General features: G+C 37.2%; 1 protein-coding gene across 9 annotated transcripts in view; it reads right to left on the bottom strand.

Annotated features, from left to right (window-relative positions):
* The window catches only part of F8 (coagulation factor VIII), a 166674-nt gene that overhangs the window by 86560 nt on the left and 62034 nt on the right, over positions 1-18080 (bottom strand). For all 9 annotated transcript variants that reach the window (XM_042268902.2, XM_076562461.1, XM_076562459.1 and 6 more), the window contains 3 exons: positions 11022-11231; positions 5959-8377; positions 2145-2298 (listed from right to left, as the gene is read on the bottom strand). In XM_042268902.2, the coding sequence (XP_042124836.1) occupies positions 2145-2298; positions 5959-8377; positions 11022-11231 (2783 nt within the window). The remainder of the gene's footprint in view (positions 1-2144; positions 2299-5958; positions 8378-11021; positions 11232-18080) is intronic.

Here is an 18080-nt window from a genome sequence, read left to right as displayed (position 1 = left end):
TTCATTCCTTCATTGGCATTGGAGCATACCTCTTTGTGATTCCAGCATATACAGACCAGCTGAGACACTCAGCCTTGTAGGACTAAGCAACTACTAGATTCTTGGATTTTCCATTCACAGTTAACCATTGTTGGATTTGTTGGACTGCAGTTTTAAGTTATTCCAATAAATTCCCTTTATATATAAATTTATATATTCATTCCATAAGTTCTGTGACTCTAGAGAACCTTGACTAATACACTGGGTATGATGGCATTCACTTTTCATCATAATGTTCAAAAGGCAGAGACAGGAGGATCTCTGTGAGTCTGGGGCCAGACAAGTCTACCTAGTGAGTTTCAGGTCAGCCAAGGTGTGGTTGTTCGAATAAAAATGGCCACCATAGTTCCACAGGAAGTGGAACTATTAGGAGTTGTGGCCTTGTTGGGGTAGGTGTGGCTTTGTTGGAGGAAGTATGTCACTACAGGCTGGGCTTTGAGGTGTTAAAAGTCCATGCCAAGCTCAGTGTCTCTTTGCTTGTGGATCAGTATGTAGCTCTCAGCTAACTCTCCAGCACCATGCCTACAAATGCCTGCTGCTATGTTTCCCACCATGATGATATAGAAATAAACCTGTATAAGAAAGCTCCCCCTCAGTTAAATGCTTTCTTTTATAAAAGTTGCTTTGGTCATGGTGTCTCTTCACAGAAACAAAACATTGACTAAGACACAAGGCTACATTGTGAGATACTGTCTCAAAGAAACAAAGAAAAGGAAAAAGGAAATGATCTCAAAGGTTATTAAATGTACATGGTTAAGTAACCTATGGTCCCAACAATTCATGTAATAGAATATCATGTAGTCATTCTTTTTTGTTGTTTTGTTTTTTGAGATAGAGCCTATGTTACCTTGGCTATCCTTAAATTCCCTACATAGACCAGGTTGAACTCAAACTCATAGAGATCCACCTGCCTCTGTCTCTGCCTCCTGAGTGTGGGAGTGAGAGTTGGGGGAGGGTTAAAGGCATATGCAACCATGCCCAGACACATAGTCCTTCTCTCTTACTTAGGAAGTGTTTGAATGATGTAAAATGTTTATTGAATACATAATTAAAAAGAGACAGAATTACATATATTACATATGGTATAATTTCTAATACATAAAGATAAAAATCAGGCAACAGATAAGGAATATACATTAAAATGATAATTAAAGGATTATATTCAACTTCTTTTTTTTTTTTTTTTTTTTTTTGGTTTTTTTGAGACAGGGTTTCTCTGCGTAGCTTTGCGCCTTTCCTGGAACTCACTTGGTAGCCCAGGCTGGCCTCGAACTCGCAGAGATCCGCCTGCCTCTGCCTCCCGAGTGCTGGGATTAAAGGCGTGCGCCACCACCGCCCGGCATATTCAACTTCTTAACTTTTATGTACTTTAATTTTTTTCAGATGGTAGAACACATTATTTTTCCCACTGGTGTATATTAGTTTTCCCATTGGTGTATATTCATTGTACATAGTACTGTGTTACACAAGGGTATTTTCATACATGTACATAATGCAGTTTGAACATATTCATCACACAGTCCTCTACCTTCTCCTTTTCCTCCTCTCTCTCATTAGTTATTTTTGTTCCTATAGACCAGGTGTGTTCAGCCTTTTCACACTATGACATGATGTTATCTACTAACATTCACAATGAAGAATTGTACAACTGAATTTCAAAATAAATGCAAAAAAAACCCCTCCATAATGTTTTAAGTAAATTTGTGATTTTGTGCTAGGACACACATATCTATATTTGGTTGCATGTAGTTTGCAGGCTGTAGGTTGGACCTAGACTAGTGGTTGTCAACTTTTCTAATGCTTTGATCCTTTAATATAGTTCCTCATGCTGTGGTGATCCCCAACCATAAAATTATTTTTGTTGCTACTTCATAACTCTAATCTCACCATGGTTATGAACTGTAATGTAAATATCTGTGTTTTCTGATAGTCTTAGGTGACCCTGTGAAAGAGTCATTATACTTCCCCAAGAGGTCTTGACCCACAGGTTGTGTACCTCTGGCCTAGCCTGTTTAACTTTCATACCATATGTACATATATTATTTTTATAATCAGAAGCAAACTAAATATATAGAATTTTTGTAATTCCATTGTCCTTAACTTACCATAATATTGTCTTCAACTTCTGCTCTTATATATGGTCCCAACAACCCCAAATGTTCATTTAGTTCTCCCCGGTACAAGGGTTGACTAAAGGAGCCATCAGTAAATTCTTGAAAAACTACTTTCTTGAACTGAGGTGCATTGCCACTTTGATGCCTGGAGAAAAAGCAGAAGAAAAGCAGTACTTTGATAGACCCACGAGGAAGGATGCCTCACACTTTTGCTTTCCCTGTATTTGAGATATGCTTAATAAAATTGATGATAGATGGTAAATGCAATGGTGTAGGGAGGAAAGAAAGAGATATGAAAGATAATTTTCAGGAGTGAAGGAGGTGGCTCAATTGGTAGAGTGCTTACCTAGCATGCCAGAAGCCCTGGGTTCCATTTCCGGTACAGCATAAACTGGGTATGGTGGCTGTAACTCCAGCACCCAGAAGGCTGAAGCAGAAGAATCACTACAAGCTTGATCTACACAGCAAATTTGAGAATAGCCTTAGGTACCTAAGTCCCTTTTACAAGAAAAAAAATAATCTTCAGGTTTCTAGTTTGAACAAGTAAGTGTATGGTGATGCAGTTTTTCAAGATGGATAGTGCTTGAGGAGTAGGTTTTGGTTTTGGTTATACACAACACTATGTGTACTGAATTGGCAAATGCCAAATATTTAGAAGTCAGCAGTTTACAAAAATTTATGTCATTATTTTATTAGATAGCTAAGAAATAATTTGCATGGTTGTAGTGGTTTGAAAGAAAATGGCCCCTAAAGGGAGTGGCACTATTAGGAAGTGTGGCCTTGTTGGAGTAGATGTGCCCTTATTGGAGAAAGTGTGCTGTGGGACAGTCTGTATGTCAAATTGCTCTGATTGGTCAATAAATAAAACACTGATTGGCCAGTGGCCAGGCAGGAAGTAGGTGGGACAAGGAGAGAGGAGAATTATGGGAAGCAGAAGGCGGAGGCAGAGAGACACTGCAGCCGCCGCCATGACCAGCAGCATGTGAAGACGCCAGTAAGCCACCAGCCATGTGGCAAGGTACAGATTTGTGGAAATGGATTAATTTAAGATATAAGAACAGTTAGCAAGAAGCCTGCCACGGCTATACAGTTTATAAGCAATATAAGTCTCTGTGTTTACTTGGTTGGGTCTGAGCAGCTGTGGGACTGGTGGGTGACAAAGATTTGTCCTGACTGTGGGCAAGGCAGGAAAAATCTAGCTACAAAAGTGTGTCACTGTTGGGGTGGGCTTTGAGACCTATGCTTAAGCTACATCCAGTGTTACAGTTCACTTCCTGCTGCCTGCTGATCAAGATGTAGAACTGTCAGCTCCTTCTCCAGCACCTTGCTTGCCTGCATGCCACTATGCTCCCTGCCATGATAATAGACTAAACTTCTGAAACTGTAAGCTAGCCTCAATTAAATGTTTTCCTTTATAAAGTTGCCATGGTCATGGTGCCTTTTCACAGCAATTGAATCTCTAGCCAAAATAATGGATAGCCACTCCATCTCCTTTGAAATATTCTCTTAGGACTTTATTTACTTATTTATTTGTTTGTTTGTTTACTTATTTATTTAAATTCCCTAAAAGCAGGGGGTTTTGTCTATTTTGTCTACTGCTTCATTCCCAGTAGTTGGAACAGTATCTAATACAAGGCACATATTCACAATTTATAATGGAATGTTGAATAAATGTAGGCCTCAAAAAAACCCCAAATATAAGAGATACAAGTTTCTATTCTTTGGATCTCTTTTAAAAATTTAAAAATAACAGCTTAAAATTCTGAACTGAAACATACACATAAATGTCTTTCATTGAGAAATGCAGACATCTCCCAGAAAACTATATATCCCTTTCTACTCATACCCTGCTATCTCTCCACTAAAGGTAACCACTCTTCTGATATTTATAATAATCTTATTTCTTTGCTTTTCTATAAATGTATCTCTTCTAATCATACTTTCTTAAAAATTGTTCAGTTTTGCTTGTTTTTTAACTATATAAGGTGCAACAGTATACATATCCTTGTTTTTCTTTCACTAAGCATTATAATTGAGACATTCATCTATGTTGTAGTTATAGCTTATGTATTCTCTGTTATTCACTGTTGTATTCCATAAGATTAACATACTCCAATTATGGGCATATGAGTTATTATTAAATTTGGGACTTGCAAATAGTCCTGCAAATGAACCTTCTGGCATGTCTTTAGTGAACAAATACATGTATTTCCTTTGGTCACACATGCAGGAACTGAATTGCTGACAGGCATATTTTAGGCTTTGTAGATACTGCTACACTGCTTTCTAAATCAGCTGGTTTATTTTCCATTTTTAACAACAATAAAATGTGGAAGTTCCATTTGCTTCAAATTTCCAAAACACTTGACCACACTTTTACATTTCATTCATTCTGGTGGTTGCACAATAGTGTCTCATTGTGGTTTTATTTTACATTTCCATGATCAATAAAGTGGTGTGTTTTTCCATTCTATAGTTAATATCCTCATTCTTTTGGCATACTTTTTGATGCAAAACATCAAGTTCATAATTTTATTCTTTTTAATTATTTTTAAAGATTTCTTTATATTTATGTACATATATGTCCATGTGTGTATGTTATATGCATATCAGTGTCCATGGAGGTCAGGATAGGCTGTCAGAACTCCTGAAACTGGAGTCACAGGCAGTTGTGAGCTGCCATTTGGGTCATAGGAACCAAACTCAGGTCCTCTGCAAAAGCAGCAAGTGCTCATAAATGCTAAGCCATCTCTCCAGCTCCAAGTTCATAATTTTAAAGCAGTGAAATGGATATTACATTGGCTAATTCTTCATGTATCTTGAGTTAATCATTTTTATTTTCCCACCCTGAGATTAATAAATCCTGTTTTCTTTTTTCTTAGATGTTTGTGACTTTATCTGTTCATCTAATGGCTTTGCTCCAAGTGCTTGTTGAGGTAGAATTTTTCCTTATTGACTCTGATGGAAGCATTTTGATGTATTCTGATGTAAGGAGTCAGTTCATTCAGGTAATTTTTCAGTTTTTGTGATAGCACTTCATTCTGTAAACTTCCATTTAGATTAACTGCAGGCTTATATCCATCTAGAAAGGCAAGTCTATTTTATTAAGGCTATATAATAGTTCTTCTGAACCAGCTCATAGAGATATAGAGACAGACAGTAATCAGTTTAGGTGGGGTGTGGAGAACTTAGTCCACCTCCATGAGACATCATCAAGTCTCAGCCTGATGGAGAAGCCTGTGATTTTCTTGTTATTATGTAGTGTTTTGTAATCTGATTTTATGCCCAGTCATCCTCACCTTTCCATTTCACTATATTTTTTTTTTATCTTGTCTAACATTTGAGTACATTTCAAAAATTTGTTTTATGAAAACATATAATGAACAAGATCCTCTGATGGATCAGATCTGAATATGAGGGAAAAGAGGAGTCAGGAATTACTTCAAAATTTGAGGTCTAAATAAATGAAATGAAGGAATGGCCATTAATAACATGATTAGGAGCTGGATAAATGGCTCAGCAATTTAGAATACTTGTTGTTCTTGCAGAGGACCCAAGTTTAAGTCTCTTCCCTAGCACAACCTCCTTTGGCTCTACTAAAATTAAATTATTCATTTTTCTTTTGGATTTCCCATATTTTAGAAAACATCCCTACCTACATCTTCAACTTCTTTACCACACACTTCACTTCTCCCACTTTCAGAGATCTTTCAAAAAAAGATTCCTCTTGCAGCTCATAGGGTTGATGGCACCTAGTAATGCGAAAGGTCACAACAGCATAGAAAAAGCCCCAATAGATACAAACCTATTTTGTAGAACATGAGGAGATGTACTCATCCCATAGTCCCAGAGCCGCTCCACAGCTGCAATAAAATAGTGCCGTGTCTTCTGTTGAAAGCTGCGGGGATCCTGCTTTATATTTTCACCATAAATGTCAAAATCCTCATTTGTTTCAACAGTGATGGAATCATCATAGTCAGTTGCTTCTTGTTCTGACTCAAGAGCATTAAGTTCCCTTTGATGGCGTTTCAAGTGTGGTGGATTTTGAGAGCACAACCTTTGAATCTGACCTTGCTTTACCCAAGAGGCTTCTCTTTGGGGCCAATTTTGTTTCTCATTTCCCACTACTGAATGATTATTTTCATGAGGGTTCAGAGACAAAATAATGTCCTCTCTCTTAGTGGATGTAATTTCTGGTGACTTCTGTTTGGGTTTCCACTTATCTTTTGGCATCTGTGCAGCATCATGGTCCAGCAGTTTAGAGAGAATCTTTTCAGAGCTCTCGCTTGTTTCTTTCAATCTTTCCTCATGTCTCTTTGCTTTATTGGATTTAACAATTTGCTGCTTGTCAAGCTCTGTTTCTTTTAGTGGGAGTCTGAATTGTCCCAAAGCTCGTTTACTACGTCGAGTAATATTATTCTTTTGGCTTGTATAGTTCTTTACCATTTCTCTGGTTTTATTTACCAAACCTTCTGAATTTATTTCCCCGTCCTCCTCTTTTTTAAAGAAATGGGCCATGTGACTCTCTACTGTATTTGTTGAGTTGTTTATTGAGCTGATATCTTGAAGTATTGAAGTATTTCTAGTACCTAGAAAGAAAATGTCTTTCAGGGAGTTCTTAGAGCCAGTTGCTATGTGCACCTGAGGCAAAACTACTTTCTCTTTGATTGATGCTTCCTTCTCTATCTCTTCCTGAATATCTTTTTCTTGATTGTACATATTTTCTTGTACATTAGCCAAGGTGGTAAGAAATATGCTCATGTTGCTTGGAAAAACCCTGTGTTTGAGTCCTGTGTCCTTTGTGAATTCATCCTGTTCTACTATCACTTTATTCTTCTCTGACAAGAAAGTCTGATTTTTCACAGACTTTTCTAAAATTAAAGATACTAATTGCTTTGGACTGGGCCCTTTCTTAGAGTTCAAGGAGTTGTTTCCATTGGTCCGTTTCATCCAATTTGCTGATTCTGGCAAGAATAGCATTTTGAAAAATGGCATGATTGTATTTTCTGTATCTCGGGGAACAGGATCCTCATCTTTTTTAGGAAATATTTCTTTAGTTTTTGATAAGTCAGATCTATTCAGCATATGGTTCAGTCTCAAATATGTAGTATTTTTGCCTGAAAGTGTGCCATCATGAATCAAAGATGTTAATTCTTGAATTTCACTATTGATTTTTAATACAGTATCCTGCAAGATTGCTGTAATAGTCTCACTTGATGTTGGACTGTCAATGTGAGCTTTTCCATTAGTTGTTGAATGATTATATGTCTTGTTTGTTTTCATCAAAGAGATATTATCTTTGAATAAGGTATTATCTTTGTCTAACAAAGCAATTCCATAAAAGCTCTTCTCTTTGAGTAATCTATCATTCTCCATTGATGATATATTATCTCTTAGTGAATTTTCTTGATTAGTCATTAAAGTTGCATCCAACAAGTTGGAATCACTATTTCTTTCACTAATGTTCAGAGGTACATGAGACCCAATAAGGGGATGTAATTTTTTACTAAATGCAGTGGTGCCTAATTTACTAATAAAGTGAACTGGCATATCTGGAGATCCTGAATAATCTATCTTTTCAGAAATTGCTGTCAAATTGTCTGACAGAATTGTTGTGGTCATTAGATTATTTGGCAAACCAGAAACTTGCAAATCAAGTTTCTTCCACTTTACTTCTATAGTTGTCTCCAAATTTTTATTTGATCTTAACTGGAGGCCTGACTCAGGAGTAAATACTATTTTGCCACTTTGATGGAGTTCTGGCCTGACTTGGACAACTTTAGATGGGCCTTCATTGTTGTATATTGCATCAAGGGAATGATCATCAGGAATAGCCTCATAGATGGCTTGTTGGTTATCTGATAAGGATAAGCCATGTGGAGTAGGTTGACTCTGTTCCAAGAGCATCAATAAGTCACTAGAGGAGACACTTTGTATTTTAAGCATCTCTGCTGTCTCTCCAAACTGAGGCTCAATCTTCTCTATATAATTTTTTAGAATTGGGGTGGCTTTGAATTTCTTTTTCCTAGTGTTAGGATGATTTGAATTCTGGAAAAAGCTTCTGGGTGCAATGACATTGTTGTCATTCACCAACTGTGTTGGAATATCTTCATATATTTCTCCATAATAATCACTAGTGCTCTTGTCACAACTAGAAACTTTCAGCAAGGCTGTCATACCTCTCTCCCGAAAGTCAGAATTATGACATCCCAAGACCCATAGACCTGAAAATGAGAAAGAATAAAACCACGGTTACTCAGAACCCAGGTTCTAGGGAAGTTCTGTATCAGGGGTTCTCTCTTATTCCTAGACAAATGAAGAAATGCTAGTCCAGACTATTACATCATAGGTTATTGGGTCAAATTCTCAACATCTAAAATAATTCCACAATTGTGGTAAAATTCATTATTGCATTGCTGCTACTATACTATGGATATTTCTGATCACAAGAAAAGGATATTGAGGACCATTGAGAGAGCTCAGTGGGTAAAAGTGCTTGCTGCCAAGCCTGATGACCTGAATGCAATCCTTAGAATCCACATAGTAAAAGGACAGAATTGAGTCCTGTGGTTGTCCTCTTACCTCTACACTTGTGCTATGGCATATGTGCCCAAACACATACACACACAGTAAAGTAATAAATGTAATAAAAATATTTGCAATGTTCAATTATGTAACATTTAACTATTTCTAATGTAGATATTCTCAAAAAGTGATTATAGATTTTTTTTCCCAACAAAATAGTGGAGTACTGATCAGTTATAGAAACCAGGAACAAGGTTTTAATTCTGAGGTGGAGAAAAGTCCCAAGCTGATAATTCAGACTCAGGTCTAGAAAGAATGAGCCCAGAGTTGAGGACATTCAGAGTATAATATATTATGCTTTCACTCTCTACAGTGTGTGTTTATTTGCGCATGCACATGCCATGATGTATGTTTGTAGGTCAGAGGACAACCTTGGGTGTCAATACATACCTTGCCTCCCACCTTGTTTGAGACAGGGTCTGCCTGTTTTCCTTTGTATAGGCCAGGCTAGATGGCCTGCAAGCTTCTGAGGATTCTCCTGTCTTGAATTCCTACCTTGTTGTAGGAGCACCGGGATTATGGACATATGCTACTATGCCTGGCGTTTTCCATGGGTTCTTTCTGGTGATCTATGACAAGTATTTTTTATCACAGATCTATCTCCCTGCTCCAAAGTATCTATTATTTAAAATACTGGATTGATATGTAAGAACTAATAATAATGTTCTTTTTCATTTATATTTAGTCATATTTGTAATGCAAGAAGATGGCTGTATTACAAAAGTTCAGGCAATGTACTTTAACTAAAGACAAAAGTCTCTTCCTCTCTTCCCACTTCTCTCTTATTTTGAGACTGTGCCTGTGTAAGCCCTGGCTGATCTGAAACTCACTGTGTAAACCAGGCTGGCTTCAAACTCAGATATCTGACCCCCTCTGTCTCCCGAATGCAGATTTAAAGGAAGGCAGTAACATGCTCCACCCTTAACCAAAGTATCTCTGGATTAGTATTCTAAATCCATGTTAAAAAAAACTTGTATGTCTGTAATCTCAGAGGGTTGGGATGTAGAGACAAGCAGATCCCTGGTTAATCTATGAACTCCAAGTTCAATAAGAGGCTGTGTCTCAAAAAACAAGGTGGAAATGAGAAGGAAAACCTTATTGGATCTGGAAGACTTATTCTTTGACTAAGAGTATTCATCTAATGGTGGTTTTATAACTGGCTTGGAATAAACTTTGTGAACCAGATGCAAAAACTGAATATTATGAATATTATATGAAATGAAATAAATTTTATAAGTTAACTAAACTGGAAAACTAGGAGGGGAAACAGTAAAAACCAATAAAACAAACAAAAACAATATACATATAGATAACTATAACTCTACAAGGAGAAGAGGGTCAGAAAAAGTACTTTAAAGAGGTAGACAAGTATTTCTCAAAATCGATGAGACACCAAATTACATAATGAGGTAAGAGAACACCACATAAAATAAACTAACCCCCCTCTCCTCTCTCTCTTTCTCTCTCCCTCTCTCCCTCCATCTCCAAGCATAGAAACATAATATTCAAACTATTGAAAATGAAAATAAGGAAAAATGCTTGAAGGTGTACAGATTAAAATAGAGAGCCTACAAAGATATCAGTAAATGAGAACCAAAGATAGTGTTTTCTTAGAAGCCAGAAAAAAAACAGTATTTCAGGAGCAAAGTAACCAACCAACTTCATGGTTGGTACTGGAAGATCTACTAAGTCAAGTTTTAGAAATTATTAGCAAGCTAGAGCCCACTGCTACCATTTAGCAAACATACTTAAAATTATGACTCATGACAGATAAAGAAGTCTTTTTTATTTATTTTTTACAGGAAAGGCTAATTTGCTGCTTTTTTGTTTGTTTTTCAATGTTAAGAATTAAATACAGTAACTTATGTGTAGTAGGCAAGCACTGTAACACTAAGCAACAATACTGAGTTGGTACTGTCATATATTACCAATGCCTACAGTGCCCGGCATATAGAAGATCCTTAATAAATGTTTTAAAAGAATGAATGAAATGTACATTTGAAAGTATTATACATAAAGATTATATACAAAGGTACATATAGCAGTATTATTTATACATACTAATTAAACTTAGAAGAAATATCTTATTTATGTTTATGTGGTTGTCTTTATTGTCAATATCTCAACCAAGTTCTAAGTTCTTTGTTCCTCATTATAATACTTTCCAATCACCAAAGTCACAAATCAAAGTCACTTGAAATATTTACTACCTGTCCAAATACAAGGTAAAAGAACAATGAAACATTCACAGTTGTTAGTGAAATGATAATATAAATAGCGAACCTGGGTTTTCCATCGACATAAAGACAGTTTCTCCTGAGAATGGAAACAGGGTAAGTGTATCTTCATAGACCGTTTTGTGTTTGAAGGTATATCCAGAGAAGAAGATAGATAAGAAGTCTGTCTGTGCTCCAACACTGAGAATGTACCAGTATGCCACCTCATGCAAACAAACTGACAACTGCAAGCTACCAAAAACATAGCCATTGATGCCTACAAAAGAAATGTAGAACAAGAGATTCAGCTATATCTGGATTTATTATTTTGGATTATGATTGTTAGGATACAATTAGAAAATTATTACATGTTATGATCATTACCTTACCACAGAAAATAATTATCAATCAGGTAGATGGTTAATATTTAATCACCCAACTCCAATCCCAAAGTAAGGAAAGAGAGAGAGTCACATAAAGAGAGATTTGGATGTACACTATGTAAAGTTTGATGAGGAACAAAGCATTTATAAAATCTCAAAGCATTTTCCTATAAATTATTAGTTGCATTGAAAAAAAGTAACTTATATAGATAAACTCAAAACAAATAATCAATGTTAGCATTGTATAATGCTCCAGATTCAAAGAAACAAAAGACTAAATACTAAATACTAGGTCTCTGTATCATATGAAGAAAATGCAGTGGCAGTCACAACTAAAATATAGACACCAAAATGTATCATATCAGTGTGAAGTGTCCAGAATTTCATGATACTGGTTATCACAACACATATCTTTATTCAAAGGAAATATATGATGAGTTATTAAAAACAATAGGGGATGATACCTCCAACCTATTCTCAAGTGGAAAATAATTAGTAAGAGTAGAGTGCCAACTCCAGAGAATTGTTCTCAGACCTTCACAAATGTACTGTGGAATCATCATGCCAGCACACATTCAATCTCCCCGTCTCTGTCACTTTCTTTCTTTCTTTTCTCTCATACACACATACACACAAAATAAAATTTAAAATGAATCATTTTTAAAGATTTTTATTTCTACCTATATTTGTGTGGGGGTGTATGTGTGCACAATGTGTACATGATTGCAGCTGCCTGAAGAGGATGTCAGATTCCCTGGAGCTGGAATTACAGACAGTTGTGAGCTGCCCAATGTGGGTGCTGGGACTCAAACTCTTGGGTCCTCTGAAAGCAGAACACCATCTTAACTATTGAGCAATTGTTTTTGTTAGCTTTAATTGTCAACCTGACAAAGTCGATAGTCATCCAAGAGGAGAATCCTCAATTGAGGAATTGCCTAGCTCAGGTTGGTTTGTGGGTGTGATGGCTATTCTTGCTTGTCAACTTGACTACATCTGGAATTAACTAAAACCCAGGAGGCTGGATACACCTGTAAGGGATTTTTTTCTTAAATTATTTGAAATGGAAAGACCCACTTTTAATCTAGATCTTCTAAGGTATCTTTTGAAATGTGAAGATCTACCTTTAATCTGGGCCACACCTTCTGTTGGCAGCCTATATAAAGGACATGGAAAAAGGAAGCTCTTCACTGGCATCAGAGTCTACTTCTTTGGGATTGTGGTATATACTGAAGACCAGATGAGAAATCTAGATTTATGGACTGAACAACTACTAGATTCTTAGATCTTCCCTTGGTAGACAGCCATTGTTTGACTAGCTGGACCACAGCCTGTAAGCCATTCTAATAAATCCCCTTTCTATTTAAAGATTCATTCAATAAGTTCTGTTCTTGTAGAGAACCCTGACTAATACAGTGGGCATATCTGTGAGGGATTGTTTTGATTATGAATTTATGTAAGACGGTCCATTCCACTGTAAGCTGCATGATTCCTCAAGTAGGCAGTCCTAGGATATATAAAAGGCTAGCTATGCATGAGCCAGAGAGTGAGCCAGTGAGGGAGCCAGCAGTCAATGTTCCCCCTTGGCTTCTGTCTTCAGGTTCCTGCTTTGACTTCCATCAGTGGTGGACTGTGGCCTGGAATGTAAGCCAAATAAACCCTATTCTCTCCAAGTTTTTTTTGGTCAGATTGTTTTATCATAGCCACAATATAAAACTAGAATAGCCATCTCTCCAGCTCCCTTAAATGCATTATTAATATAAGCAAATACATCAAACAAATACAAAGTTCAGAAACTGACACAGATATAAGTAGAACTTAAATATATATGAAAAGGGCAGCATCTCAGAAAATAGGTAAAATAATGACCTAGTTGGTAAATGATTATGGAAAATACAACTGTCCATTTGGAAAAATACATTCCACATCATTTTACATCATTTATAAAAGTAGCTTTCACATGGATTAATACATGTCCTTTGTGAACTATGAACAACTGGAGGTGGGGGAATGTTACAACATTAGCCTGCTAGAGATAACAATATACTATAGAGTAGGAGTCTGAAGCCACACAAACATATTTCTCCACAGCTCTCAAGTATATATATATATATATATATGAGAGAGAGAGAGAGAGCGATTCATTTTATAACCAAGAACCTTAATACACCAGTTTTACTTTTTTAGACTCTATGTAACCATCTCTCTCTCTTGTTTTAAACATTGTCTCTATTAAAATAATATACTTTCACTGTCCAGACAGGTGCTTACCCTAATATTTGAAATGAGCTGTAGTAGGAAATAGAGAAGTGATGGATAGAAAAATAAAATCATAGATATCTAGTTTATACTACACTAAGGAAATAAATAAAATGCAATGTTCTGTCAGGTGGGGGAAAAATCAACAACAAAATCATGACCTTGGAATGAAGAGGAAGAAAAAAAATTATGTGTCATCTAAATTAAATACTATGAATCAGACTTTTGACAAAATAATCCATGTCTCTGAGTATATGAAAAATGTAAATGTAATTGAAGGGACTATAAAATGTGGTGATATATTGTTTGTGATCTAATAAATAAAACTTGCCTGGATCAGAGGACAGAGCCAGCCACAGAGTTAGCCACAGAGGTCAGGCAATGGTGGTGCACACCTTTAACCTTAATCTCAAGAGACAGAGATCCATCTGGATCTCTGTGAGTTCAAAGCTACCCTGGACGACTCGAGATTGACTCAGTCTAGGAGAGAAACAGAGCTAGGCAGTGGTGGCATACACCTTTAATTCCAGCACTTGGGATCACACACCTTTAATCCTAGCACTAGGAAATTTGAGACAGGAAGTGATATAGCTGGGCAGAGAAAGAAATATAAGGTGAGAGGAGGCGGGAACTCACACTTTTTTCAGGCAGAGGAGTTGGTGAGGCAATAGGTGGTAGCTGTGGCTGCTCTACTTCTCTGATTTTTCAACTTTCACCCTGATATCTGGCTCCAATTTTTTTTATGAGACCATTTAGGATTCATGCAACATCAAGCACCAAAAGTTTTAGAAGAAGGGAGAATAAAGTACTATGGCTCTAGAATATAATAGGCAACTATTATCAGAAATTCAAATTAAATGTGAGGCACAGCTCAACTTGAAGCTAAGGACTGACATTAGGAGATAAGGGGCATAGAATTCTGATAGAAGGCACATAGTGAAAGGTGAGTATAACCTACAACATAACTTTTAAAGGTTCTGTTCTTAGGCAGCTTTTCCAAGATTTGGTTAGGAATTATAGTTACATTATATGAAATAGACAGGGTGATATGTGCTTATTCCATCCCATTAGGAATCAGGACTTCAAAAGCATATATTTAAAATTTTAATATGGGGGAGAAAGTGGGGGCAGGAGGGGGGAGAACAAGGTAATCCATGGCTGATATTAAAATTAAATTAAATTATAAAATTAAAAAAACTCAAAAAATTTAATATGTAAGGTAGTCTTCAAAAGAACTATTAGTGTTACCTACTAGTACTGTATGACAGTCCCCTTTTACCCATACCCATTAGTAATAATGGTCTCCTGCTTTTGCAATTTGATAGGTATGCCACGTTATCTGTCTCACTGATAGAATCCTTTCCTAGTAGTATAGTAAGATTAAATTTGTACTATGTTTTAGCTATTCAGATATGCATTTATATATAAAAATACACATGAATAATTTATATGCTGAATTGTGTCCCCCCAATTTTCATGTTGATGCTTAAAATTCCAATACTTTCAAATGTGACTGTATTTGGAAATAGGTCTTTAAAGAGAAAATTAGTTCAAATAAGGTTATTAGTGTAGATCCTAAGTTCTTTATAAGAAGAGATGGATACAATACAGAAAGACAGGTACAGAAAGAAGATCATGCAAGGGTATAGGGACAAGACAACATTTAAAAGCTAAAGAGAGACTGAAGAAGAAGCTAAGTCTTCTGACACTTTGATCTCAGACAGTGAAGAGATAAATCTAACATTTTAGAAAGGTTAATACCATGTATGTAGTATATGATTATATAATAATAAGAAAATATTTGGGTCCCCAGGAACCACCACCCAACTCTGCCCCAGTTGCTGGCCAGCAGAGAAAGCTCCTGTGGGAAGCCTCCCTCACTGAAACCCCCCATCGGACCCTGCAATCTACAAGTTCCACACCCTGCCCTGATACCCACCTGCCTATGATCCCAGTAACTTCCTGAGGCATAGAAACCAAACTGCCAGCTCTCATTGGACCAAGAGGTGAGTGAATCATCTCACACCCAGAGAGTCCTGCCCCTGGGACCCAGGCCCTGAGACACAGCCTGCCCCTGGGAACTCCTACCTAACTCTACCCCAGTTGCCAGCCAGCAGGAAAACTCCTATGGGAAGCCCCCCCCCCCCCCCCCCCCCCCCCGCCAAAAAAAATCCCATTGTACCCTGCAATCTACAAGTTCCACACCCTGCCCTGATACCCACCTGCCTGTGACTCCAGTAACTTCCTGAGGCACGGAAACCAAACCACCACCTCTCATTGGAACAAGAGCTCACATTGGACCAAGAGTGGCTTTCTGAGATGTAAAATCTACCAACTCTCATTGGACCAAGAGAGGCTTCCTGAGACACAGAATCTGTTAGCTCTGACTGGACCAAAAGCCCTGATAAGACCAGGAGCAGCTCTGTGATTCAAAGAATCAATTAGCTTGGGTTAGGCCAAGAGCAGCTCCCTGAGATACAGAATCTCCCAGCTCTAATTAGATCAAGAGACCAGATTGGACTCAGAGAGGCCCCCTGAGACACAGACACAACAAGCACAGAGTGGACCAATAGCAACTCGCTCAGATACAGGCACCTCTTATACCTATTAGAGGAGGAGATGGGCAGACATCAAGGCAAAAATACATACAACAAAAAGAGCAATATGGTGTCACCAGAACCTAGCCCTCCTCCAACAGCAAGACCTGAACATCACAAGGTAGAAGAAGCAGGAAAAAAAGCAACCTTAAAAATAGCTTCATGAGGATGCTCAAGGCCTTTCAAGAAAAAATAAAAAATAAAATCGAGGAAAAGACAAACAAAATATTGGAAGAAATTAATAAAGAAATTGAGGAAAAGACAAATAAAATTGGAAGAAATCAATAAATCCCTTAAAGAAATCCAAGAAAATCATGAAAAAGCAATTAAACATGTGAGGGAAACAGTTCAAGACCTGAAAAGGGAAATAGAAACAATGAAGAAGACACAAATAGAGGGAATTCTGGAAATAGAAAATCTGAGTAAATGAACAGGAAACATAGATGCACGCATAACCAACAGAATTCAAGAGATGGAAGAGAGAATCTCTGGTGTAGAGAATACAATAGAGGAAATAGTTTCGTCAGTCAAGGAAAATACCAAAGCCAAAAAAGTCATAACACAAAATGTCTAGGAAATCTGGAAAACCATTAAAAAGCCAAACCTAAGAATAATAGGGATAGAATAAGGAGAAGAATACCAACTCAAAGGCACAGAAAATATATTCAACAAGATCATAGAAAAAAACTTCCCAACTTAAAGAAGGAAATACCTATGAAGATACAAGATTACAGAACATCAAATGGACTAGACCCCCCAAAAAGTCCCCTTGCCACATAATAATTAAACAACTAAACCTACAGAATAAAGAAAGAATATTAACAGCAGCAAAGGAAAAAGGCCAAGTGACTTATAAAGGCAGACCCATCAGAATAACACCTGACTTCTCAATAGAGACTTTGAAAGCCAGAAGGACCTGGACAGATGTAATGCAGACACTAAGAGACTATGGATGCCAGTGCTGTGGATATTGCTCTCTATATAAATAAAACACTGATGGCCAGTGACCAGGCAGGAAGTAGGTTGCCAGGCAGGAAGTAGGTGGGAAAAGGAGAGAGGAGAATTCTGGGAAGCGGAAGGCTGAGGAGACACTGCAGCCACCGCCAGGACAAGCAGCATGTGAAGACGCTGGTAAGCCACCTGCTACGTGGCAAGGTATAGATTTATAGAAATGGGTTAACTTAAGATAAAAGAACAGTTAACAAGAAGCCTGCCACGGCCATACAGTTTATAAGTGATATAAGCGTCTGAGTGATTATTTTATAAGTGGATTGTGAGACTGCGGGGCTTGGGGAACTTGGAGAGAAGCTCTCTAGCAACATGCCAGCCTAGACTAATATAACCAGCAAAACTTTCAATCACCATAGATGGAGAGAACAAGACATTCTAAGACAAAACCAGATTTAAACAATACCTATCTATAAATCTAGCCCTACAGAAAGCACTAGAAGGAAAATTCCAACCTAAGGAAGTCAGATACACCCATGAAAACACAGGCAAAAGATAACCCCACAGCAGGAAATCCCAAAGAAGGGAAATACACACACACTATCACCAAAAGATAACAGGAATGAATAACCACTGGTCATTAATATCCCTTAATATCAGTGGACCTAATTCACCTATAAAAAGACACAGGCTAACAGAATGGATATGAAAGCAGGATCCATCCTTCTGCTGCATACAAAAAAAAAAAACAACAAAACAACTCAAATTCAAAGATAGACACTACCTCAGAGTAAAAGGCTGGGAAAAGTGTTTCCAATCAAATGGTCTTAAGAAGCAAGCTGGTGTAGCTATCCTAATATCCAATAAAATAAAATGAAAATGAATCAAAAGAGACCAAGAAGGACATTACATACTCATCACAGGAAAGATCCACCAAGATAA

This window comes from Peromyscus maniculatus, chromosome X (genome assembly GCF_049852395.1).
Source record: "Peromyscus maniculatus bairdii isolate BWxNUB_F1_BW_parent chromosome X, HU_Pman_BW_mat_3.1, whole genome shotgun sequence".
NCBI classification, from domain to species: Eukaryota; Metazoa; Chordata; class Mammalia; order Rodentia; family Cricetidae; genus Peromyscus; species Peromyscus maniculatus.
Note: the sequence above shows the minus strand (reverse complement) of the source record. Positions and strands in the feature narration are given on the sequence as shown.